At 46.1% G+C, this 26,665-nt stretch overlaps 1 protein-coding gene and 1 long non-coding RNA gene across 11 annotated transcripts in view; one reads left to right on the forward strand and one right to left on the reverse strand.

The window, feature by feature from the left end:
* LOC116746225 lies at positions 1-2,284 on the reverse strand. 2 transcript variants are annotated; one of them, XR_004347645.1, is made up of 4 exons: positions 2,246-2,279; positions 1,202-1,285; positions 968-1,052; positions 1-169 (listed from the first exon to the last, which is right to left on the reverse strand). It is a non-coding gene; the product is annotated as an uncharacterized LOC116746225 (long non-coding RNA). The 2 variants fall into 2 exon arrangements; XR_004347644.1 differs by lacking the exon at positions 1,202-1,285 and having other exon boundaries at positions 968-1,163; positions 2,246-2,284.
* A 329-nt stretch (positions 2,285-2,613) lies between these two features.
* The window catches only part of PRPSAP2 (phosphoribosyl pyrophosphate synthetase associated protein 2), a 39,097-nt gene continuing 15,045 nt past the window's right edge, over positions 2,614-26,665 (forward strand). Inside the window, exons 1-9 of one of the 9 annotated variants that reach the window (XM_032615945.1) lie at positions 2,634-2,742; positions 4,259-4,453; positions 7,681-7,775; positions 8,017-8,167; positions 9,056-9,108; positions 11,860-11,926; positions 15,574-15,746; positions 17,916-18,031; positions 25,760-25,815. In XM_032615945.1, coding sequence (XP_032471836.1) covers positions 8,049-8,167; positions 9,056-9,108; positions 11,860-11,926; positions 15,574-15,746; positions 17,916-18,031; positions 25,760-25,815 — 584 coding nt within the window. In that variant the 5' untranslated portion in view covers positions 2,634-2,742; positions 4,259-4,453; positions 7,681-7,775; positions 8,017-8,048. Of the gene's footprint in view, positions 2,743-3,000; positions 3,363-4,258; positions 4,454-7,680; positions 7,776-8,016; positions 8,168-9,030; positions 9,109-11,859; positions 11,927-15,573; positions 15,747-17,915; positions 18,032-25,759; positions 25,816-26,665 lie in introns of those variants that run through there. The other 8 variants (XM_032615950.1, XM_032615944.1, XM_032615946.1 and 5 more) reach the window with 8 other exon arrangements.

Raw genomic sequence — 26,665 nt, forward strand, 5'->3', positions numbered from 1 at the left:
CTTAATACAAATATTTATTATTATCTCTCAATCTTCTGTGGTTTGATTGAGCTCAGCTGCGTGGCTCTCATTTGGGGTCTCTCATAGAGCTGCAGTCAGGTAGTGACTGGGGCTGCAGCCACCAGTGGGTCATCTGGGCTGGATGTCCACCATGGCTCACTCCCATGGCCTAAACCCCAAGGATAAAGAGGAAGGGAGATGAGACATCAGCCTATGGAGGATTTCAAAAGAGTCTTTGGAGAATTGAAAGTGGATGGAGAAGTGGCATCTGGTGTAATAGAGCAAGGGAAACTGTAAGCTAAGTGCCTCCAATGAGGAGAAACTGATTGATTGAGAAACTAACAATTTCATTGCCAAATGATGGGAGCATGGTATGTGGGAGCTAGCTCATACTGGCTCAGCGGAGACGATTTTTAAATTATCAGGAATATTGTCCCTGTGTGGTGAAAATACTATACAATTCTGTGCTACTGCCTTCCTCCTTTCCATGGTGGGGGGTAATTCTGAGATCCCCCATGGTACCGACATTTCTTGAGTACCACACTTGTGCCAGGTACTGTGCTGGGTACCTGCAAACAGGGATCAGCAAAAGAGACAAAGGACCTGCTCGTAGGGGCTTATAGTCTATAGGGGTGGGGGTGGGGATATTTATAAAATGACCATCCACATAAACACATAATTAGCGATCATGATAAGCCTAACGAAGGAAAAGTACTTTTTTTTTTTTTGAGAAGGTGAGTGGTTTAGAGAAGGCTTAAAAACGACAATTGTGCTTAGATGTTTAAGTAGGAGTTAATGAGGGGCGAGGGCAGCAGGAGGAAAAGCATTCCTGGAGGCAGGAACAGCATGTGTACGTGCCCTACAGTTCAGGGATGGAGGAACAGGCTGGTGGGAAAGAACAACGAGAAGTAAGCAAGGGGACAACACGCAGTCCCCTGGCTTCAGAGGGTGAAGGGAAGGAACTTACGGGCTCCGTAGCCCACTGCGGCGCGAGATTGCGTCTTCTGGGCTCCCATTGGCTCAGCGGCCTGTCCTTGGAGCGAATCAGCGAGCTGAAAGGGATGAGTGGCCCTGATTGGTCAGGTCCAGTCACGTGCAACCTGGAGTGCTGGGTGGAGCCAACGCAGGTTGAAGCCAGGAGGTCGGGTGTGTCAGGGTTGGGTCTGCGCAAAAGCAGTGGGTGAAACCAAAGTCCACTTACCGAAGTAAGGGCGTTCAGTTTTGTACCCGAATCTGTCTGTGGGCTCACGGGGCTTGTTCTTCACAGAGGTATGACCCCGTGAAGCTGTCAGGCAAAGGAAATGTCTTAAATGACTCCATTTGAGTCCGGCCGCTTCTAGCTGGCCGTGCCACCTCTCACGAACGATTTCAAGCCTCACTCTAGTGAAAAATCCAAAGCAGAACTGGAGCTGCGATGTGGTATAGGGTCTAGCTTAGTGCAGACCGTGATGCCAGAGTGCCTGGGTTGAAGTTCTTGTCCATGTTTGTTTGTCCTTAGGCAAGTTATTGATACTTAACGTCAGGGTGTCAGTTCCCACAACTGTTAAAATGGAGATAATAATAACACCTAACTCATAGTTCTGTGAGGATTAAATAAGTTACAGTTAATATATGTTAAGCACTTGGCCTGACACATGGTAAGTGCTCCATACGTGTTTCTATTATTATGTTTTATATACATATTAAACATACTTAAATATAAGGAATTCAGGCAAGCACCAATTCCTTACTTTGTGATAAAAGAAGAAAGAGCAACAAAGCAAATAATAGTAATAATAACAACTGAGGGTTTACCAGAAACTGTTTTGGAAGCTCCGCAGGTGTTATTTTACTGAATCCTCACAGCAACCCCTAAGATGGGTGCTACTATCATCTCCATTTTTCAGCTGAGGAAATTGAGGCTCAGGGAGGTGAAGTGACATTGCCCAAAGTTACAGGCCAGTAAAGACTTGAACCCAGACATTTGTAATTCCAGACATCAAAGTCCGCAGTCGCGGGCTTCCCTGGTGGCACAGTGGTTAAGAATCCGCCTGCCAATGCAGGGGACACGGGTTCAAGCCCTGGTCTGGGAAGATCCCACATGCCGCGGAGCAACTAAGCCCGTGCGCCACAACCACTGAGCCTACGCTCTAGAGCCGGAGAGCCACAACTACTGAGCCAGCATGCCTAAAGCCCGTGCTCCGCAACAGAGAAACCACCGCAATGAGAAGCCCGCGCACCACAAGGAAGAGTAGCCCCCACTCACCGCAACTAGAGAAAGTCCGCGCGCAGCAACGAAGACCCAACGCAGCCAAAAATAAATAAATAAATTTGTTTAAAAAAAAAAGTCCGCCCTCGGGTTCTCGAGGCTCAACCCCACTCCTCCCCGCCCCTCTCCCCGCCCCTCGCCCTGCCTGGCCCCACCCCTCCAGTCAGCCCCGCCCCACTCATGGCCTCGCCCCGCCCATGGCCCCGCCCCTCGTCCGGCCTGGTGTATTCCAGCTAGACTAGAAGGCCCCGCGCCTCCCCTCTGTGGGCGCCTTCCCTGCCCCGCCCCTCACACGGATGGTCCCTCCCGAGGCCCCGCCCCCTCGAGCGGCCACGCCCCCTTGAGCGGCCCCGCCCACAGGCCTCGCAGTCGCTGCGGACGCAGTTCTCGGGTTTGAGTCGCCATTTTGCTCTTGGAGAGGCCGCCAGTGCCCCGGCGCTTTCCTCATTCGGCAGCGGAGGCTGCGGCGGGGCCGGGGCTGGGGTCGGGGCCAGGTAGGCGGGCGGGAGCCGGCGACGGTGGTGGCGCGGCCGGCGGGCCGGCCCTGCGGGGCACAGGTGCAGGGGCGGGGGGCTCGGCGGGGACCCGGTCGCGCGCAGCCCTCAGCCCGGTCCGGTTCGTAGGCGTCCGCGGGCCTGGCGCGCGGCCCGTCCGGCCGTTACGGGACCTGCGGCTGCGGGCGGAAGCCCAGCCTCACGCGCAGACTGACATCCCTGGCGGTGCTGGGCTGGCCTTGCGGCGCGGGCCTTTCTGTTGCCCCGCGGAGCTTGAGTGAGGACAGGGATGTAGCTCTAAGGCTTTTTTCTGCTTTTTAAATGGTTTCCAGCAGTACTGCACAGTGATGATACCGACTTTTCCCACCTTTTATTAATATTGACGCGGTTTGGGTGTTTAGCTTTTGCAAGGAATGGGAATTTCGGGATGGGGATTTGGGGTGTGAGAAAATGTGATTTATAATGTTTAAAACTGTTCCATGCACAAATGTAAGTGATTCACCCACATTATTGAACCCCACGAAGTCCTACCCTTCTTGTCCGTATTCCTATCCCGACCTCGACTGTACCATTATTACCCAGCTTGGGTTGGAGGAGATGCAGTTCTGCTCTTACTTAACGTAAGCACTTTCGTACAGTCCCGGATATTTACCGTTTTTATTGTATTGAATGTATATTCAGAGTTTTACTTAATTACCCCATTATGTAACTTTTGCATATGTTCAGTGTTCCTCCTCTTAGAAAAACCATGCAGTGACCGTCATTGAGCTTTTCCTTTCTTTCTGTAAGATAAATTCTCCAAAGGGGAAATACTGAATCAGAGTTATGTGTTCTTTCTTTGACACGTGATATAAATTGTTTTCCAAACAAGGCGTGTTTACTACGCACATTTTTCTAAATCTGGGTGTTTGTCGGGCTTGCCCCCTGAAATGCGGGGTGTCAGGTCACTCTCCGTGGCGTTGGGAGACTGTCTGTTGCTTCCAGGTGGGCAACCTTGAGGAGGTGTCTTCATCTTCAAGCGTCACTTATCCCGTGTCTCAAAGGGGACTTGTAGTACCTGCTTTATTGAGTTGTCATAAGAATTCAGAGCGCTCAGAAAATGGTATGTAGCTGAGAGAAAACATTCTGATGAAGAGATAGCCAGGTGCCTGGGGTCATAGAGGCCTGGAGGATTAATTACATTTAGGCTTCACCCTTCTAATTCTCTTCAATACTGACTCCCAAAAAGCAAATTTTCTTTGAGTGAGGTACATCACTAATAAAAATAATAATTCTTTATACTTTCTGACACCTTTTAGTTTGCAGACTTTTTTCAACTCCATGTGTTAATCATTGCAACTCAGTGAGGTCAGGCTTTATTCCACAAACATTTGTTATTTGACGAACATTTGTTAAGCCTCTCCCTCTGCCAGGTACTATTCTAGGCCCTGGGTGTACAGCAGAGAAAATAATAGTGGAAAAAATCTCTGCTGTCCTGGACCTTAAATTCTGGTGAGGGAAGCTGTTTTTTTTTTAGGGAAGCTGTTTTTAACCAAGCATCTATCTCTGCTGTCGGGAAGGGGAAGGCCAAGGACTCGTAGCTGGTAACCAGGGGAGGCAAATCAGGTCTTCACACTGTGACTCCAGCCATCTTTAGATGGCAGCTATTTACACAGCAGACGCACTAGATGGAAAGCAACCCACTTTGATGCCAGCCTTACTCATCTGAGATGTGCGTGAGTCGTTTTGAAATGACTGCCAGCACTTGCAAAGCGAGTGGTCTTTCAGAGTGGTTTCCTTCATGAGACTTTTCGTAAGGTTCTGAAATTCTCTGAAAAGGCTGTGGTTTCATGTGTTGTATATAATTCTCACACATTCTAGAGTGAATTTAGGATAAATGTAAAAGCAACTGTAGTTTATGGGGGGAGAATGGGAATGTTCTCTTTACTCTCCATTTCACACTATAGCCTTGCAGTAATGAGCCTTCTGCCAGCCCCATGCTGGTGACTATCTTGTTTACGAGGAGAATCTTTAAAACTCTTTTCTTAAAGCTTGGTAAAGAGCACAACTTGAATTTCCAATAGGAAAAGGAGAACTAAAACTAGCAACTAGTTTTATTGTTTGACCGACTTGTGAGATGGGTAGTCACAGAACATGACTATACTGATGACTGTTTCCAAAGGGACTCCCAGCCTGTGCCATTTTGAGGTCTTAGGTTAGGTTTCCATTATTGAAACCTGGTATCTGGAGACTGAAACCCTAGAGACCATAGTCAGTGATGAAGGACATTTAAACCATGACCGTTAATGAAAGGTTCCAGGAAAAGAGAATACACAGAGGCAGGTCAAGGACTGCCCTGGGGAGAAGGAATTTGGGGTTTCCTGTAAATCTTCAAAGAAAGGACAAGGCTCGGGATGGGGAGACTGCTGGGAGAGGAATCTGCGTGTTCTAAGGCTGGACCCTCAGGATGTGGGCATCAGGCCCGGGGCCGTTCAGGTATCTGGAGTGGCTCCTTGGTAGGAGTCCTAGAGATGGGCTGACTTACTTCCAAGATCTCTTCCTTCCCCTCAGATAGTTTGATTCTCAGTGTTCTCTCAAGAGCGTCCTCTCAAGAGCGTCCTCTCAAGAGCGTCCTCTCAAGAACGAACACTGTTGTCCTTTAAGAAGCTTCTTAATTTGAAGGTTAGGGGATGTAGAAAAGTGGCCATCCCGTGCATATTATGTCCTCGTTCGGTAGATAACCAAAGTATTAACGAGTTGACTCATCAGAGCTTCCATTTACCGTGCGTGTCCTGTATGTGGGGCACTGTGTTAAGTGCCGTACAGTGACCCTGGAAGGTCAGTATCCGCAGTTGCATGGATGAGGGGGCGGAAGCTGAGAGTGACTAATTTATGCGAGGCCTCACAGTGAGTTAAGGGGAAGTAGGAGCTGAGATGCAAACCTGGGTTTGACACCAAAGCCTGTATTCATAACTACAGGAGAATGAGTTTTATTTTTGTGGTGGTTTCCGTTTCCAGACTCTGTTCCTAAACACAGGCATAGAAGAGTTGAGAGGTGGTGTTAGAAGACACCTAGGGTCTCCTCCGATTCTGAGTGTTGATGGTTAAATATTATTTCTTTCCTTTGCACCAGTCACCCTGCCCCACGCTATGCTGTAAAGCTGGCTCGGCACACTTTTTCTGTAGAGGGCCAGGTAGTATTTTAGGCTTTGCAGCCCATACTTAACTCTACCACTGCATCCACAGACAACTTGTTGACAGTGAGCATGGCTGTGTTCCAGTGAGCATGGCTGTGTTCCAGTACAGTGTTATTTACAGAAATAACCTGTTTTGGCCCGTGGGCTGTACTTTGCCGATCCCTGCTCCAAAGCCACTTTCCACGGTACACACCAGTGGTCCTTCTTGGTCTCCTTAGGGCTTTGGCCAGCTGTTCATACATTTCTGTTTGTAATTCATAGGCCTTAGGTCAAGTGCATTGGGGTGGCCTGTGTTTCCCATTGAGCGATGCCTCTGAGGAGGAAATGTGCTCTCCTAGCCTGCGTGGGGGACCGTGAGTGACCCACTGGCCCCCCCTGGCGGTTACTGCAGAGAGAGACACACACGCATAAGGAGGCCTCTTTGGGTTGGTGACCCAACCAAGCCAAAGTGTGTGGCGTGCCTGCACCAGGGAACACTGGCAGCTGTTAAAAAGGACATGATGGGTCTATACTTTCTACCTGGGATCTTAAAATATATTGCTTTTTAAAAAAGCAGATTATAAGTAGATTTGTACGATGATCCCTTTTTATGTTAGAAATGATTTTTTATATGTATTTTTTATGGGGATCACATGTGTGAACGTGTAACAGCCTGATGGTGTCTCTTTCAAACTAATAATAAGAACTGTTAGGTCCAAGGACGTGGGTGGGAAGGAGCCTGGGATCGGAGCTAGTGACATTAGCCTAAACTCTCATGTTTCAGTTTTTTTTACAAGGAGAATGTATTTGTTTATTGTGTAATTAAAAGTTAAGAATAGGGGCTTCCCTGGTGGCGCAGTGGTTGGGAGTCCGCCTGCCGATGCAGGGGACACGGCTTCGTGCCCTGGTCCGGGAGGATCCCACATGCCGTGGAGCGGCTGGGCCCCGTGAGCCATGGCCGCTGAGCCTGCGCGTCAGGAGCCTGTGCTCCGCAACGGGAGAGACCGCGTACCGAAAAAAAAAAAAAAAAAAAAGTTAAGAATAACAAATAAGATAATTGGCTTCAGCCTTTTGCTCCTGTCCACCAGCCTTCCCAGAGCCACCCACGTAAACATATGACTGGGGAAATGCAGTGCGCTTGCTGGGAAGGCGCCTCCGTCCCCGAAGGCCTAGTGGATTGTTGCTCCTGCATCTAACCCGTGCCTGCCTTTCTCCATGAGGACACTCAGCCCAGAGAGTGCCCAGAGGAGGAGGAGAGCATGGAGGGTTCTGATGACCTGTAGGACAGGCTCGCTCTTTCTTTTTTTTTTTTTGTGGTACGCGGGCCTCTCACTGTTGTGGCCTCTCCTGTTGCGGAGCACAGACTCGGGACGCGCAGGCTCAGCGGCTATGGCTCACGGGCCCAGCTGCTCCGCGGCATGTGGGATCTTCTTGGACCGGGGCATGAACCCGCGTCCCCTGCATCGGCAGGCGGACTCCCAACCACTGCGCCACCAGGGAAGCCCAGGCCAGGCTCTTTCTGTCTGTGCCCTGCTTGGCTGAGTCACTTTCCTTCAAGGTTATTGTTACCTGGTCAACCTTGTGTTCCAGTTGAGGAAGAATGCAGATGACAAGGTCAGGCTTAGACAGGACCTGGGGCAGCTGCAAGGCCAGGGGGAGGTTTCATGGTGAACAGGCATTACAAGGAAAGCTGGGCATGGATGGGTTTTTTATTCATTGTTTAAGGATCGGTCAGTCCTTGTCCTTGCTAATGGCTTTGCCATTTTTCTGTGTGTTAATCCAGGAGGAATTTTGTTGTCAGAGACTAAAAGGAGGTTGTCATAATTGACTTTAAGCAGCAAACAGTAAAACACTGAGCTCTTCAGCTCCACCTTTCTTGTAAGTTTATCATTTATTCCCAGTGGTCATGAAAATAATTGAGTCATGTGATAGCATCTTTCCATAAATTTGGGACCCTAAAACTCAACAGACTTTCTATTTGTCTATATACATGTTTAATATAAAAGACTCCATCATGGTAAAAACTAATTTCCTTCAGCTTAAGTCACTTGCTATTAAAAAATTTTCAGGTATATTTCATATCACATGCCGGTTCTTAATGTATTTTGTATCTTTCCAGGCTCTGAGAATTGGAAAACCAAGAGGGTTTTGATGTTTTGTGTGGCGCCACCTGAATCAGAAGCCAAGATGAACATAACCAAAGGGGGTCTGGTGTTGTTTTCGGCAAATTCTAATTCATCATGTATGGAGCTTTCAAAGAAAATCGCTGAGTGAGTATAATGATAGTATTAAAATCTGTACTCATTACGTGGTGTTTTACATTTGATAAACGGATTGGCACTGATTGTTAAATTTGAAAGCAGATATTTTATAGTTAATCTGCTCATCATCTGTGTATTAAAGGCTCACCTTCTTGTAAACTGTTGTCACTCCTACACGTTCTTTCAGCAGACATTTATTGAGTGACTCCTGAGTGCCAGAGATTGTGTTAGGTGCTACATATGTATAGAATTATTTGAGTATAAGGAACAATGAAGGGTATAGACTATATGAAGGTACTTTATAGATTACAGTTCAGTATAATTTTAGTTATTTATTAAATAAATATTGAACCCCTACTGTGTACCAGACCTTGATCTAGATACTGGGGAGTAACAGTGAAGAAGCCAGTCAGAACCCTCCCTTCTTTAGTAGAGGGGCCAGGCAAGAAGCGAGTCAGCCAAACAAACAAACAAGGTCACTTCCGATGGTGGTAAAGCGGGGAGAACTGAGAGGCAAGGGCAGGTTGTTCTGTCTTCGTGCTCACGTGCCTTTAAACCCTGGGGATGGAATGTGAATTGAGAAACCTGAATAAGCACAAGTGAAGGGCTGGGGCAGAGCCCTCCGGGCCGAGGGAACAGCAGGAATGTGGCTGGAGGGCAGGGAGCCCAGGACCCTGGAGAACCAGGACAGTGTTGAGAGGCCTTCTTGGGTTGGCATAGGGTGGGGATGTGATGGGTTAGGTGACCGAACAATTCTACGTCCACTTTAAATCTCGTAATAGGAATACCTCTATTTTTAAAAATTTATTTTTATCAATTTCTAAATCATCCTTAATAGTAAAGCTGTTGCATCTGTTCTATTACTTTTTCAGCGTTTTCCGTCTTTCTCTTCTCTAGGCGGCTGGGGGTGGAGATGGGCAAAGTGCAAGTTTACCAGGAGCCTGACAGAGGTGAGTGATCCTGTGCTTTCGTGACGGTGGCCTTTTTGTGGTACGTGCCGTGCTGGCCCAGTCCCCCATCCTCCGTAGCTGAAACAGTCGGCCTCAGTGTCCAGTTAGTTCTGCCAGCAGGAAGACAGGCAGGCAAGGTGGGCGAGTGCGGTGTTCCCACTAATACCAGCTCGATAGGGAATTCTGGGGCAGTCACATCTGGGGGCTTAAAGTCTAGTCCTTAGACGTCATCCGATAACAACTGCATGGGTGCGTGAACAAGCTGTTCACCTGAAGGAAGCATTAGCGCAGCGCTTGGTTGAATCCGTCACCTTAGGCGGGGGGCGTATGCCCTGTGTAGCCACAGTATCAGGTGGTGGGTGTTCTTTTCCCCAACCTGCACTGCCTTGGGCTAGACTCCATGATGTCATGTCAGGAAGTGCTTTTTGCTAACTGATTTATGATGTTGTATAAACACCTCAAGTTGTGAAAATCACATGTTATTTAGCCTTTGTACTTTCTGTAGAAATGGCGGATGTTTGAAGTTATTCTAGCAGGAGCGACAGATGACCTGCATAGGTGTGAGAGTCAGAAAACTTCTCCTTGGCAAGTTATTTTAGCTGTCTAAACTGCAAATAATTCGGGCTGTTCTGAGGATTAAGTGGGACAATTTGTGTGCCTAACACAGTTTTTGGCACATAGTAGGCACTCAGTAAACACTGGTTCCCTCTCCTTTTCCACTGCAGGATTTTGTCTAATACTTAAATATTAGAGAATTTACAAGACACTTCGATGAAGAGGCACAAATTTGCTCTTCCCCTATTTATTTCTCCATTACTGCCTCCTCTTCCCTGTCTCCCAATATCCCCCATGTGGCTTCAGTGGGAAAAAAGTATAATTGAGGGAAATATACAGGGAGTTTGGAGAAGATTTTGCTGCTAAAGGAATTGGATGAAGTCCTTTGTCTAGTGTAGAAGGGGGCTGAGGGAGGCTGGTGGCGGAAGACTCAGGAGGAGCCTGTCCACCCTCCGGGTTCATGAACGAGGGGAAGGAAGCAGGGAGCTAACGTCTCTAGAGTCCTTACCATTACCAGGTACTGAGGAGCTGAGTTCAGGGGTGACGTTAGGATCAAGGCCCCAGAGGGAACAGAGTCGGGATTCAAAGCTCAATCTCCCTGTCTCTAAAGCTCATTTTGTTTCCATGGTACCACACTTTTTTGTAAACATGTACTCTATTTTTTCCAATGTTTCTAATGAAAATGTTCAAACCTATAAAAAATGTGAAAGAGTAGTGCCGTGAATACCCATGTGAATGAGTACCACCCAGATTCAGCAGGTGGCACTTTGCTGTATGAATGTGTGTTTGTGGGACCATTTGGAACTGAGTTGCAGACATTGACACTTAACCCCTGAATACTTGACCACGTGTCTCCTAAGGAGGACTTTCTCCCATGCAGATACGCTACCATTGTCACATTAAAGAGATTAATGATAATTCTCTATCATCTAATAGCTAATGTATGTTCTAATTTTCCTAGTTGTTCTAGCTGGTTTTTGTTTTTATAAATTTATTTGCTTTTTTATTTTTGGCTGCGTGGGGTCTTTGTTGCGGTGCGCAGGCTTCTCATTGCGGTGGCTTCTCTTCTCTTGTTGCGGAGCACAGGCTCTAGGCACATGGGCTCAGTAGTTGTGGCTTGCAGGCTGTAGAAGCACAGGCTCAGTAGTTGTGGCATGTGGGCTCAGTAGTTGTGGCTTGCAGGCTCTAGAGTGCAGGCTCAGTAGTTGTGGCGCATGGGCTTAGTTGCTCCACGGCATGTGGGATCTTCCTGGACCAGGGCTCGAACCTGTGTCCCCTGCATTGGCAGGCGGATTCTTAACCACTGAGCCACCAGGGAAGTCCCTTTTGTTTGTTTTTTAAACCAGGATTCTTGGTTCAAGTGAGGTGTTCTTTTTTTGTTTTTTTTTGGTTGTTGTTTGTTTGTTTGTTTTTGCTGAACGCGGGCCTCCCACTGCTGTGGCCTCTCCCTTTGCGGAGCACAGGCTCTGGACGCGCAGGCTCAGTGGCCATGGCTCACAGGCCCAGCTGCTTCGCGGCATGTGGGATCTTCCCGGACCGGGGCATGAACCTGTGTCCCTCGCATCGGCAGGCGGACTCTCAACCACTGCGCCACCAGGGAAGCCCAAGTGAGGTGTTTTTTATACCTCTTTATTCTCTTCTAGACTAGGGCAGTCCCTTCACCTTTTCTTTTTTTTCCCCACAGCACTGACTTTTTGAAGAGTTTGTCTTGTGGAATTTCCCACTCTGGATTTGTCTAATTGTTTCCTTGTGGCTGATCACAAGTTTTTTGAGAGTAGGGATACTGGGCCTTATTTATCTTTACTTTCACAATGTTATTCTAACGTTTGTGCCTAATAGGTTCTTAATTGTTGCTGGTTGAATGAATGAGTCTATCATTTCCTGTAAGGATACGGGGCTCAGAGCAGCCCCAGCACTCGCTGTTCATGTATAGGAAGTGAGGAGGGGATATTTTCTTGTTTTAAGTGACAAATGTGATTCCTTCTTAAGCATGTCGTATAACTTAACATGTTTAAAAGGTGTGATTAATCGAACTGTGTTCGTTATCCTTCATAGAACTGAAAACCTAGTGAATGTTGAAACAGTTCCAGTTTCCATATTTTGCAATATTGGGGAATGCTGCAGGGTTTTTTTTGTGTGTTTTTTAAAGTTATGTGCCTTGTTCACCCTTCTTCTCTTTTCCCCTTCTCCTGCCAGAAACAAGAGTACAAATTCAAGAGTCTGTGAGGGGGAAAGATGTTTTCATCATCCAGACTGTTTCAAAGTGAGTAACTTATCCAACAGAAATGTTGCTTTCTGGTCTCTGTTTGGGCATGAATGTTTAGAATAATGAGAGTCGCCTAGACAGGGAGAATTACGATTGTTTTAAAATTGCCATGATCTCACTCTGCTAATTTTTCTGACATAGCTGCTGACGTTTTTTGTGTTCTTTCAGTGTTCTCAAGGGTGGGAATAACCAAGTTTTGGGATGGAGGCGCTTAACGATAAGAGAGCCCATTACGTTTGCTCTCAGTAGCCGGAATTTCATAAAATTTGTAGGGAAGCTCTTCTAGTTCCAAAAAAGAAAACAGGTGAGAGGAGAGGAATTTGCTTATTTGGGGTTCTTAAAGCTTTTCCTGCAGATAAGTTAAACGTACTGTCCTGTTGCATAAGTTAAAGGACCTGAGAAGATAGACGGTGTGTTAAAGGTATGTGTGTTCCTGTCTCCTGTGACATTTGATAGCCGCGTGTTCTGGAAATTGTCGAGGTCACAAATGTGTACGCTGGGGATAGAAGATTCAGTGCAGCGAGGGTGTCTGCACCACTCTTTGATCAAATGCCACTCTGTCCACAGGTGTCCCTCGAGGCCTCTATAGATGAAATTTTTAACTCAGTACAATTTTTAATAATGTCTAGAAATCGGTTTGTGTAGTGCAACAGTTTTTAGCCTAGAGATACCAAAAATTGCCGCAAGCTAAATTTGTGGTTACAGGTAAAGCAAATACCAAAGAAAGTGAAGACGAGCCAAACTTTGGGAGAATTTAGACTTGGAACACATGACCTTTCACCTAAAGTTTGAACATCTCTGTCCTGGTCTTTGGTTCATGGGGATGAAATCTCGAAGCCACCTGACTCCTCTGGCAGGAGGAGCCGAAGGTGACCTGTCACTGCATCCCATCGTCCTGGAGCGCAAGTGTGCGGGCCTTTGCGGCGGGGCCTTTGCGGCGGGGCCCTGGCTTCATGTCTTCCCTCCGCTTAGGACCCTCAGCAGGGCTGGGCTGTGGGGACGAGAGTTCGTGCTGCCCCTGCTGCCACTCTCTTTCCCGGGCCAGACGCCAGGCTGGTAGAGCGCTCTCCATGCCCACGCCCTCATCAGGGAGGGGAAAGTGCAGAGCGCAGAACAGCTGACTTCCTTCTGGCTCTCGGGTGTTTGCAGTACTTTATACCTTCCATTTCTTTCCATTCATTCATTCATTCCTTCCTTTACATTTATTTTTGGACATTTCGATACTCTTTTCATTCTGCCCCTGCCTCTCGTCAGTTTCTTATTCCTCTAGCCAAAACCATTCCCTTGGCTTCCCTGGTGGCGCAGTGGTTGAGGGTCCGCCTGCCGATGCAGGGTACACGGGTTCATGCCCTGGTCCGGGAAGATCCCACATGCCGCGGAGCGGCTGGGCCCATGAGCCATGGCCGCTGAGCCTGCACGTCCGCAGCCTGTGCTCCGCAACGGGAGAGGCCACAAGAGTGAGAGGCCCGCGTACCGCAAAACAAAAAATCATTCCCTTAATTTTCTATACATGCCTCATTTTGGAGTGCTCCAGACTGTGCCATAGGCTTATCTTGTCCAGGTTGCAGAAAGCTTAGATATTGTGTTCTTTAAGAAACAGTTAACACTGAGATTTGGTGTCGTCAGATACACCTTGTACCTTGTCTTAGTGTAGACTGGTGGTAGGCACTAAAAGTATAAGAAAAATTTTAAATTAAGAAAATTCTGTTCATTAACTTAACTTTTCCTGTAATTCAGACAAGTTATTATTTGAATTTAGTGATGGAAAGCCTTGTACCAGTTCACAGAAAAATGGTGTTCCTGGGAGTATAGTTTGGGACCTTGGTGTAACTTTACATCCGCTGTTGATTCCCCTACTCTTACCCCCCACACAGAATGCTTTCTGAAAGGTGACTTTAACTCCTCCCATGTCAAGCTTGTTGTTTGGTGTCGACAGAGAACCTACTCACCCAAACGTTCCATGTTTCCCTCACTCTTGCACGCAGTCGCTCATTCACAGACATTTACTGAATGTCTGTTATGTGCCAGCCACTGTTACAGGTGTGTGAGATGCGCGAAGGATTAAAGTAGTTCACAGATCCTTTGTCCTCATGGAGCCTGTGTTCTAGGACATGCAGGTAACATAATGAATAAATAGACCAAACCACAACAGCCTGGCAAGGAGTCGGACGTGACGGTGGTAAAGGATGGAGGGAGGGCAGGCTGGGGGGGGTGACATCTGACAAACGCTGCAAGAAGGTACCAGCTGGCGACGAGGGCACTCCAGGCGGGGCAGGGAGCCCTGAGGCGAAGGCCCTCGGGTGGGCACGGAGGAGGAGCGCAGGGCAGAGCTGCGGGGGCCAGACCCTGAAGGGGCCTCGGGAGCTGTTGCAGGGCCTTGGCGTCTGCGGGAAACCATCGCTAGCTCCTGAGCAGAGTGCGTGATCTGACCTGGACTTTAAGCTCCAGCTGGATGCTGTGCAGAGGGTGGGCTGCAGAGGGACTGCGGGGCGTGGGGGCTGTCACTGTGGGGGGTCGAGGCTCGGCCCCAGGGCAGCAGTGGAGTGGTGGGTTGCTGTCACCGTGGACAGGAGAGCAGTTAAGGACGCCTCTGGGGGTTTTGTCCTGAGTAAACTGCAGGAGCAGCGCTGCCGTCAGCTGAGATAGCAGAGGTTTATGGCGAGGCAGGCTTTGCCGGTCAAAGAGCAGTTCAGTTTGGGGTACGTTTTGAGATGTCTTAGCAAGGCTTTCTAGTGGAATTGTCAAGAAGCAGCTGAATTTGTTAGTCTGGACTTGAGAAGCCTGGGCTGGAGCTATAAATTTGAGTCTCCAGCATTTACAAAGCTCTGAAATTGGATGAGAAGCCCGAGCGAGGGATGAGGGGAGGAGAGAGGAGAAGAGGGACAAATGATCAGGTGTCGGGGCAGGAAGCTGGGGAGGAGAGGAGGCAGCAGAGGAAACGAAGCGGGCGGGAGGGGGAGCGGGGGGAGTGATGGAGTGTGTCAGGGCGAGGATGGAGAGAGGCGGAGTGAGAACCCAGCATTGGCCTTGGCCACGTGGAGGTCATCTGTGACCTGGATCGGAGCGTGTGTGGGAGAGGATGAGAGAGATGAGTTGGAAGCAAGTGTGGACGACCGTCTTGAGATGTGCTGCCCAGGGGAGCCAAGAAATGGGGCAGTGGGGAAAGTGGCCTGAGCTGCTGTTAATGGGAGAAATGGCCCATCGGTATGAGCAGGGCAGAGTGACACACTGATGGGGTGGCCGGGGGGATTGCTGGAGCCCTGCTTCAGTGGGCAGGGGGATGGGATCCCTGCGTCACGGGAGGGCTGATTTTTAGAGTGACTTTTGGTGTGGAAAGTTGGTCTCTGGCTAATGGCTCGGGGCAGGCAGACTTGGGGGCTGCACGCGCATGTGGCAGTGGGGGCCCTGGGCTCTTTTCTGACAGTGCCTTTCTCAGTGGAAAAGGAAGTAGGGTCATCGGCTGAGAGGCAGCATGGGGGCGACTGACTGGAGGCCCTAGAAGAGAGGGACGTGGTTTCTTTTTTGTGTCTAGAGCCTGTCTCGGTCGAGGCGGGCGTGACACATGGCTGACACTTAGTTGGAACCAAGAGAGGTTATCGTGTATATAACGTTTCTCCTTGCTGGTTTCTGTCCTTGGGTTCCAGGGATGTGAACACCACCATCATGGAGCTCCTTATCATGGTGTACGCGTGTAAGACCTCCTGTGCCAAAAGCATCATCGGCGTGATCCCCTACTTTCCTTACAGCAAACAGTGCAAGATGAGAAAGAGAGGCTCCATTGTTTCTAAACTGCTAGCTTCCATGATGTGCAAAGCTGGTAAGAAAGGCAGATATTTGATGGTTTATTGGGGGTCTGGGAGTTTTATTTTTACCTGAGAAATTGTAAAGCATTGTCTTAACTAAATTAGAATGTTGAACAGAGTAGAGATGGTGGTACAGCTTTAAGATGGCTAATTTGTAATTAGAGAGAGTTCTCTCCTGTTCCCAACTCCCTAAACACAAAGCTGATGAGAACAACTTATTTTTTCCTAAATTCTTTGTTTAAAAAATTAATATTGAAATGACAAGTTACAATCATATTTTAGGTTGTTTTTAACGGGGAAGAAGGCATTTGGAATCAACAACTCTAATAACAGCAGCTGTTTTTATTTTCGTCTCTTCCCTTTCCCAGTACACACTGGCATACTTTGCAGACTATACAAATTATTTTGTGTTGTGCATTTTTAGGTAACATCCTAAGTGTCTTCTCCTTGTTTCTAAATAATCTTCAGAGTTGTTACTCTGTGTGTGTGTGTGTGTGTGTGTGTGCGCATCTGCGCCCACGTGCACGGGTGTGCCTGTGTATGTGTGTATGATTATAGAAGGCACATGTCACAGAGCGTTTGCACAGAGAGAAAAGAATGAAAGTCCCCATATCACTACATTTTAACACAGACATTTACTGCAGAATAAATTTTCTACTGTAGCATTTCAAAGAAGGCAAAACCAAAACAAAAATGAATAAACCTGAACTCCAGCAACCTGAAGAGCACACCAGTTGAGACTCTGCTGGAGGGAGCAGGCCTGCCCTTCCCCCCTAGGCTTGCTCCTGGGGTGCCACCGGGCCCGCTTTCCTGTTCATTTGGGCAAGTTGTGCTTTAAAAAAATTTTCCAGTTGAATTATATGTATGTTTATATATATATATATATATTTCCCTTTCCAAATACCTTTAAGGAGCCAATGGGATGAAGATTCTTCATTTTTCGAATTACCAGACAGGGCCTGTGCAGTTTGTTTTAATATATTAAGACAAATACTTGCCTTAATATGGCTTTGTCATGCCTATTGAGAAGACTTCGGGGGAGATGAAATCCACTCTCATAGAATTATCAGACATTTCTTCATTGCTATGACCTTGGCTGTTTTAAGACTTTTAAATTGATGTGAAAACCATGCACCTCTGTGTAAGAAAAGCCACCCAGTCTTTCCCTTCTGAGGGGGAAACCCAGTTCCCCACCTCCTCTGAGTTTCCTTTACTCCTCGCAGGGAACACTTCACCTCTGTCACCAAATGTGTAGGCGTTTTCCCCACACCTTGCAATTCTCCAGGGCACCAGCTGGGTGTCGTACAGTTCCACTCTGACACTGTGTACCTGGAGATGGCGTCAGATCCCACGGGTTACGGGCTCAGTCCCACGTGCCTGCTCCCCTGACCCCCCAGACGCTCACTGCAAGTCCAGGTTGTCACCTGTGCTGACCAGTTGGCTATAAATCAGAGGTTCCCACGACCTCCTCTTGGGTTCGATTAATTTACTAGAACTCCTCACAGAACTCGGGATCACTGTTTTCTTACTGTTCACCGGTTTATTATAAAACGACATGATAAAGGATCCAGGTGGGCATCCGGGTGGAAGAGGTGCGTGGGGCAGGGTATGGGGAGGGGCTTATGCCCGTGTTCACCCGCCTGGAAGCTCCCTGAAGCCCGTGCTGTTGGGACTTTATGGAGGTGTCCTCACAAGGGGTGTGCTCGGTTTCATTAGCTCCATTCCAGCCCGTCCCCCCTCTCGAGAGTGGGGGTGGGGAGCCTGAAAATCGTGGTGACCGGAGCCCATCCTGGGTCGCCTCATTAGAACAAAAGATACTCTTGGTACTCTTATAACTAAGGAATTCATAAGGCTTTCAGGAGCTCCGTGTCAGAGGTGGGGTCAAAGACCAGATATTAGAATAAGAGATGCCCCTGGTGCTCTTCGCACTGAGGGAATGGCAAGGGTTTAGGAGCTCTGTGCTGGGAACCGGGCGGCAGAGACCAATATTTATATTTTCTTTTATCTCATAATCTCATTGTACTAAAAGAAAATCTGAGAAATAAAGATGCTGAGTTTTTGATGAGAGCAGTTTTTTAATAGTGACTTGTTACACCTGGTATCTTGCTTTATGTAGTACTTATTCATACGGTGCAGCTGGTCATGAAGCTATTTGTGTGTCTGTGTCTGCTTTCTTTTCAAAGGTCTGACTCATCTTATTACTATGGATTTACACCAGAAGGAAATTCAGGGCTTCTTCAATATTCCTGTTGATAATTTAAGAGCATCTCCCTTCTTATTACAGTATATTCAAGAAGAGGTGAGCTAGCTCAAACTTTTTAACATTCTGTTTAAGGTTGAAAGATGCATTTCCATTTCCTTGGGCTGTCCATGAAGGATTAAAACTTGATGTATTCTGCTTAAAGTACTATTTACTTTATAAATGTAATTCAGTGTATTTTTTTTTTTTCAGTCTGAAATTCTCTTCCCATTTAGATTATTACAGAATACTGAGCAGAGTGCCCTGTGCTATGCAGTAGGTCCTTGTTGGTTATCTATTTTAAATACAGTAGTGTGTATATGTCAATCCCAAGCTCCCAATTAAAGAATTTGAAAAAGAATAGATACCTGTATATGCATAACGGAATCACCCTGCCGTACACCTGAAACTAACACACCATTGCTTTTTTTTTTTAACATCTTTACTGTAGTATAATCGCTTTACAATGGTGTGCTAGTTTCTGCCTTACAACAAAGTGAATCAGCTATACATATACATACATCCCCATATCTCCTCCCTCTTGCGTCTCCCTTCCACCCTCCCTATCCCACCCCTCTAGGTGGTCACAAAGTACTGAATTCGGTGTATTTTTAAATTCTTAATCTGCAATTTATTTCTTTTGCTAAGCGGTTAAAATTGCTTTTTTTTCTTTTGGATGTCAGGTGCCTAGAGTCACCTAGTCGTGATTGTGACAAATATCTCACTGTCATCATTGGTCCATGGGTGGTCCTGGGCCTCTTTTATGTGTCCCTCTTCCTGCCTTATCTTTGTCCATCCACCTGTAGTCGTCGGCATCTGTGATCCTACCACCCAACAAGGAAACTAGCACCATCATAATCACTTAGGTCCACACGTGTGGTCCTTTTGTGTCCCATCCCCCTGCCTCCTTCTGCCCAAGGGAACCACTATCCTGAATCTTGTTTCATCTTTCTCTCAATTTCCTTGGTTAAATTTATTCCCAGGTATTTTACTTTTTGGCTCTGTTGTAAATGGAGTTGTTCCTTTTGGCTTGTTCACTGCTGGTGAATAGAAATGAAACTGACTTTTGTGTGTTGATCCTGCACCTTTGCTGGACTCATTTATTAGCTCTAATAGTGTTTTGTGTTGTATGTGGATTCTCTAGGGTTTTCTACATGTAAGATCATATGGTCTGTGAATGGACACAGTTTGACCTCTTCCTTTCTAACTTGGGAACCTGTTTTTCTTGTCTGATAGCTGTGGCTAGAGCTTCCAGTACAGTGTTGAGTAGCAGTGTTGAATGTGGGCATCTGTGTCTTGTTCCTGCTCCTAGGTGGAACGCTTTCAGCCTTTCACTGTCAAGTGTGAGGTGGACTGTAGGTTTTTCATTAATGCCTTTTATTACGTTGAGGAAGTGCCCTTGTATCCTATTCCTAGTTTTCTGTTTTTATCATGAAAGGGTGTTGGATTTATCAGAGGCTTCTTCTGCATCATTTGAGATGGTCACGTGGATTCTTTTCCTTCATTTTATTTATTTATCTATTTTTTGCGGTACGTGGGCCCCTCACTGCTGTGGCCTCTCCCGTTGCGGAGCACAGGCTCCGGATGCGCAGGCTCAGCGGCCATGGCTCACGGGCCCAGCCGCTCCGCGGCATGTGGGATCTTCCCGGACTGGGGCACGAACCTGCGTCCCCTGTGTCGGTAGGCAGACTCTCAACCACTGCGTCACCAGGGAAGCCCTCCTTCATTTTATTAATGTGATATATTACAGTGATTGATTCTTCTCATTTTGAATCACTCGTGTTCCTGGGGCAAATCAAACATATATAATTTTAATATAGTTACATTTGTTATTCTTGGATGTAATAGCACTTTTGTGACTCATTATTTAAGAAGCCTTTTTAAATGTTAACTTATAATGCACTTAGCTATTTTGCTTTTTTAGGAACTCTTTTCCTCACGTGAATTATTTGTCTCTTTAATAATTTTTCCAGAGAACGCTTTTAACAGTATTTAAAAGAGAGCAGTTTGTAGATTTCTGAGCAGTTTCTTTCTGTCAAGAGTACGGGCCTTCCCCATCCTCCAGAAACTAACGTAGGCCCTCAGTAGTGAAAATGGGTTGAAGTATTTTTGAAAGGGAACACTAGAAAATATTCTACTTGTTTTTTTAAAGTTTTGCACAAGAAACATACAAACTCTAATACATTCAAAAAACAATATGAATGTAATTTACTTGAATATGATTCTCAGTTGAGAGAGAAAGGGTGCGAGAGCGCAGCTCCTGTCCTCACAGGAGGAAAAGGGCCCAGGCAGAGGGAGGAGCGTGAGGGCAAGGCTGGGCTTCACACAACATGGTCCCAGGAAGAGCCATCTCAGTGATGCCTCTAGTTTTGGAAGAAATAGAGCAGTCGGTGTACACTTTTTTTTTTTTTTTTTTTTTTTTTTTGCGGTACGCGGGCCTCTCACTGTTGTGGCCTCTCCCGTTGCGGAGCAACAGGCTCCGGACGCGCAGGCTCAGTGGCCATGGCTCACGGGCCCAGCCGCTCCGCGGCATGTGGGATCCTCCCACACCGGGGCACGAACCCGTGTCCCCTGCATCGGCAGGCGGACTCTCAACCACTGCGCCACCAGGGAAGCCCCACTTTTTTTTTTTTTAATTTATTTATGTTATCAGTTTATTTTTTTGGCTGCGTTGGGTCTTCGTTGCCGCACACAGGCTTTCTCTAGTTGCGGCGAGCGGTCTTCATTGCGGTGCACGGGCTTCTCATTGAGGTGGCTTCCCTTGTTGCAGAGTACGGGCTCTAGGTGCATGGGCTTCAGTAGCTGCAGCCTGTGGGCTTCAGTAGTTGCAGCACACAGGCTCAGTAGTTGTGGCTCGCCGGCTCTCAAGCACGGGCTCAGTAGTTGCGGCGCACGGGCTTAGTTGTACCGCAGCATGTGGGATCTTCCCGGACCAGGGTTCGAACCCGTGTCCCCTGCATTGGCAGGCGGATTCTTAACCACTGCGCCACCAGGGAAGCCCTCGGTGTGCACTTTTATAGGCTAATGTTCATCTTTTGGTCTGGCGGATGTTTCCTCTCAAGACACCAGGAGTGCTGTGTGCTGACATCTAGAGACGTACATGGCAAGAGCGACTCTTGAGAGGCCCCTGTGGGCCTGGTGAGTCAAGGCCACGGCACCCTTGGCGCTGATCCAGAGGTCAGGGCAAGGTCATTGCCCTTCATGTAGGCATCTGCCTTGGTGCAAGGCTGCCTGCCACTTGAAGAATCCCGTCTTAGGTTTCATTGTTGAAAATAAGTCGGACCTGGACCCTCTTAAACTGCTCATGGTTCAGCAGATATGGGAAGTGGGGTCCTTGTTTCTGACGGTGAGCTAACAGTGGTAACCTCAAGTGTTTTAGTTTTAAATTCTCTGTTCTTCATTCATAGAGGTAAATTAAAACAGCCTATAGAAAATGAAACACTATATGGGAGCTCACTGTTTACTTTTTTATAGTATATGTACTTGCTTTATACCTTTTGTTTTCATGCATTAGAGTTTCTCAGGCAGGTGGTAGATTCACCATATTTTACTGAATCTAAGTTGCCGTCAGTTAAGGTTTATGTTATTCATGTCATCAAGAAAGAAGGCAGCGCTGCCAGTCCTGCTGTGAGGCATTGCCTTCGTGTCACCTGGTGGCTCTATTCTGCAAGCTTTGACACTCACCCTCTGTTTGACAGCTCACCCTCTGTTTTTCTTGGGCTGTCAAGGGAATTTGAGCACTTTCTGCCAAAAGTGGGCGTTCAGCTAATGGGTGCTCATTGCCTGGAAACTGTTCTGCAGCCTTGGCTGTGTTGCTGTGCGTGCGTTAAGCATCCTTTTCAGATTTAGTCCTTCCACAGCTTCACCTCCTGGCAGGGAGTCTTCCTTTCGTAGGTCCCAGAAAGCATTTGATTGTTGCCTTGCAAGAAATATGGAATTGTGGTCATTCCTCCAGTGATGACCCTTGATTCATGAATATGAAATTTACATCGTGCTGCCCTCTTCCTGTGTCTTTCTGCGTGCATGGTAACTCGTCATTTTAATGCTGAATCATAGTGAGCTCTTTCTGGCGACATTTTATTTTATTTTATTTATTTATTTTTTCTGGCGACATTTTTTTGTTTGTTTGTTTTTTTGTTTTTGCTGTACGCGGGCCTCTCACTGCTGTGGCCTCTCCCGTTGCGGAGCACAGGCTCCGGACGCGCAGGCTCAGCGGCCATGGCTCACGGACCCAGCCGCTCCGCGGCATGTGGGATCTTCCCGGACCGGGGCACGAACCCGTGTCCCCTGCATCGGCAGGCGGACTCTCAACCAGTGCGCCACCAGGGAAGCCCTCTGGCGACATTTTAAATGGCAGTTAAGCCTGGCCCGGAGAGAACCAACAGTGCCTGTGATTCATGTGAATGGAGGACATAGGAACACCGTGGCCACCTTCATGCGCGCGAAGGGGTGAAAGCACACAGTGCAGCTGCTGTGGGGCTGACAGCGGCTGTAAGGCAGCACTGAGTGTAAGGCATCCAAGTTGTAGACATAATAAAATATAACCCAAAAGAGGTTTGGGTATTGATTCAGTGTAGTGTAAAAAAATGACTAAGTATTATAGTGATAGTACTAGTAACCATTGGTCTGCACCAGGGTTTTTCAAGGAAATTATGAAGAGGGGAGGCTACCAAGTGTACTTTTGTGGTGTATCGAGAGATTCCATCCCATCAGTTTTTAAAATAGGAACTTATAAAGTGATCCTGTTTCTGATTCTTGAGTTGCTTTATTTCCCCCCTGTGTTCTTCTTAGTGTCTTTATACCAGTTCACTCTCACTGTCAGAGAAATGAGATCTGGCAAGAAATGGAAAACCAGGGACACAGGCAGGGGTGTAGCAAAGGAGTGTGGGTGTCAGGCAATTTGATTCTCTGTGGTCCCACAGTGGCCCTGGTGGTGTTTTCCCTTAATGGTTCCGGGGAAATTACTACAGGGTTTGGAAGTCAGACTTGCATGACATGTGGTGTGTTTTCCCCTCCACTTGATAAGATTAATAAGAATAATCTTCGAAAATGTGAAAAATGAAAACTTATGTTTACAGTGGCAGTTAGGGAAATTCTGACAGAAGTGATGAAACAAGCAGCTTCCCTGGACCACCAGCCTGGGCCCAGGCCCTCTGCAGGGCTCACCCTGGTTACCAGCCTGCGTAGTGTCCTGAATCCTCTCAGACCTTTGCCTCTGATTTACCTCCCATTTCTGTACACCTAGTTACAGAAATTGATTTGTGGGGGCTTTTTGAAAAAAAAAAAAAATACAAAAAAACACATTGATATATTGTTTGTGTTGTTCTGTAACTTTGTTTCCTTTCCTGTGCTCGTGTCTGGAGGTCTTTCCACGTTCAGCTGTATAGGATTACTTCTTTCTTCATGATTGCGACGTAGTACGTCATCATCATTCTGTGATGGTGTAAATGTTCTGTCTGCTGTCAGAACGGCAGCCACACGTAACTGTTGAGTCCTTGAAATGTGCCTGCTGTGACTGGAGAATGAATGGAATCCTTCATTTTATTTAAGTTTAATTAATTTAAATTTAAATAGCTACCTGTTTAGATGTTTAAAGCACAAGTTTAAATGAGCTGCAGTTTTTTCAACCATTTCCCTCTTGCTTGGATATTAGGTTGTTTTAATTTTTCACTCTTTTAAGTGAAATATTTTATTTTCAAAATATATTTAAGTCATGTTGCATTGAAAATTCTTGTACCTGCCCTTTTGAGTACTTACGCAAGTGTTTTTCTGAGCTATATTAGGAAGTGGAATTGCTTAATTGAAAAGTATCTACATTTTTCATATTTTAATAGATATTACAAAAATTGCAATTGTCTGAAGGGGCTGTATTCGTTTACACTTGGACAGAATTCCCCATGTAAAACAGTGTTTTATCTTTTTGCTGTGGTTTTGAAATTTCAGCACAGTGTGTCCAGGTGGATCTTTTTTCCATTCACCTCACTAGATGCTCAGTGGGTCCCTTTCATTCTCTATGAATTTTGTTTGCTATAGTTTGAGTATTTCATCCCTTCTATCTTTTCATTCCTTTCTTTGGGAACTGTTAGAAGTTGAAAATCTTGGATCTAGTCTGTATATTGTTTAACTTTTTTTTTTCAAGTTTTGCATTCTTACATGCTGCCTGGTGGGAAAATTCCATGGCTTAATCTCACCCACGGTTTTTTTTTTTTTCAGCTGTGTCCCTCCTGCCCTTCAGCCAGCTGAGTTTCTTATTTGCACCATAATAACTTCCACCGTCTAGATTTCTTTTTGGTTCATTTTCATAACAACTTGTTCTTTCTTTATGTGTATGATTTCCTGTTTTGACTCCTGAGGAGAAAATAGACCTGTTTTTATTAAAGAGTCCTTTCTTTTAAAGTTTCTTTTTCTTTGCTCTATTAACTGTTTCTTCATTTGTTATTTTTTTCTCTTGGCTGGGTTTGGTGCTGTTTGGTGATGTTTGATGAGGCAAGAAGTGCATAAAGCAGTTTAGAAAGACTTCCAGCAAAAATAAGGAAAACGCCTAAATGAAAATACTTTTTGCTACCTTACTCCCTGATAATGTTGGATAAGTTAGGCTTTTTATGTGTATAGATGGATCAGATGTAGAGATTTCTTATCCATATGGATATATCTATAATAGAGCCTTGTTCAAACTAATCAGTTTTTTTGTTTACTAAATATTGATTATTTTAGTGCTTCCCATGTACTAGGTATTGTACAAGGTGCTAGATGTTATTAAGTGCTTTTATTAAAATTCATTAATCTAGCGTAATTGTGAGAAATCAGTGGGGATATATTTGAATGAAATAATATAATTTAATGAAATGATTAAATTTTAAGAACATAATTTGAAAATATTGCCAAGATGAAATCAGAAACAACAAAGTACTGCTCAGCTTAAAAGTAGTTCTGGGCTTCCCTGGTGGCACAGTGGTTGAGAGTCCGCCTGCCGATGCAGGGGACACGGGTTCTTGCCCCGGTCCGGGAAGATCCCACATGCCGTGGAGCGGCTGGGCCCATGAGCCATGGCCGCTGAGCCTGCGTGTCCGGAGCCTGTGCTCCGCAACGGGAGAGGCCACAGCAGTGAGAGGCCCGCGTACCGCAAAAAAAAAAAAGTAGTTCTGTCTTCTAAACTCTCAGAAGTTGGTAATGGGTGTATCTTCAACTGTAATTATCCTAGTACAGATCACTTCAAATGTTTAAAGTAAAACTCCAAAGTAGACTGATATTTTGCTTATTTTCTTAAGGGCTCTTAATATCTTTATGAAGCAGTGCTAGGCGGGCTGATTCCTTTAACAAATTGGTTTCTTCATTATGCTGTGACAGAGACACATTAAGTAGTTATTTGTTTGGACTGCACTTACTTGGAATTCAACAGGTGCCTTGAATTCAGATTCGATGAATGTCATCCTTGCCCTGTGAAATTACATGTAACTGGGATTCATGAGAGTACCTCCTGTTGACTTCATAAAAACACCTTTGCTGCCACATAGATATGAGCTAATTACTGACTAACCCTACTTTTTTCTTAAAATAAGTCTATGAGAGTCATGCCTTGATAATAATTTTTTTTATTCCTAGGTAGGCATTTCTTCATCTTCTAAAGAGGAAATTTACTTTGAACTTTTTGTCTTTTTGGAAAACTTTGAAGTGACCCGAAGACATTTTTGAGTCTGTTGGAATGTTCATTTTTATCAGTTACCGGGTACTGGTGTGAATAGCCTTGTGGAGACATGGCAGTAATCCCCAACCTCTCCTCTGTCACAGATTCCGGATTACAGAAATGCAGTTATCGTGGCCAAGTCTCCAGCCTCGGCTAAGAGGTAGGTGGGAGCTCCTCCGAGCCACACCTGGGGTCCCAGCCCCGTCGGATCCCAGGTGCTCTGGATTCGATCTCAGCGGTTCCCACTGTGTCTCTTATTTTTTATCCTGTGAACTGATAGTTTAATACTCCACGTGCTAAATGATGATGATTTATTTTCCTCCCTTCTTTCCAGTCCCAGTCTGTGACTACCATCACATTTCTTACCAGAAGCTGTCCAGGGCTGGGGAATCCCAGCCCAGTGCTTAGGCAGATCTGCCATTTCAAATACCAGTGAATGTATTTTGAGGTTGTTTACTGCCTTTTATTCAGAGAACTCAGTAATTTATTAACAGAATTGTATCCAGCCAAGAGGCTGGATTGGTATGTGTTAAAAGGTGACATTTTACAAAATTTACAAACACTACAAGGTGTGCAAATGGGGCAGTGCTTAGAGTTACATGTAACCTGGAGTAACTGATGACTCAGGGACACAGAACCTAAAGTTGTGTCTGAATTGAAAGGGTTTCACACACAGGCAGGCCTTGGAGATAGTGTGTTGGGTTCCACACCTCTGCCAAATCCAATATCACAGTAAAGTGAGTCACATGGATTTTTGGTTTCCCACCACATATAAAAGTTATGTTTACACTATACTGTAGTCTGTTAAGTGTGCAATAGCATTATGTATTAAAAAACATTGTACATACCTTAATTTAAAAATACTTTATTGCTAAAAAATGCTAACCATCACCTGAGCCTTCAGTGAGTTGTAATCTTTTTGCATCAAAGATCAGTGATCACAGATCACTATAAAAAATAAAATAATAATGAAAAAGCTTGAAATACCTTGAGAATTACCGAAACGTGAC

This window comes from Phocoena sinus, chromosome 20 (assembly GCF_008692025.1).
Source record: "Phocoena sinus isolate mPhoSin1 chromosome 20, mPhoSin1.pri, whole genome shotgun sequence".
In the NCBI taxonomy this organism is placed as follows: Eukaryota; Metazoa; Chordata; class Mammalia; order Artiodactyla; family Phocoenidae; genus Phocoena; species Phocoena sinus.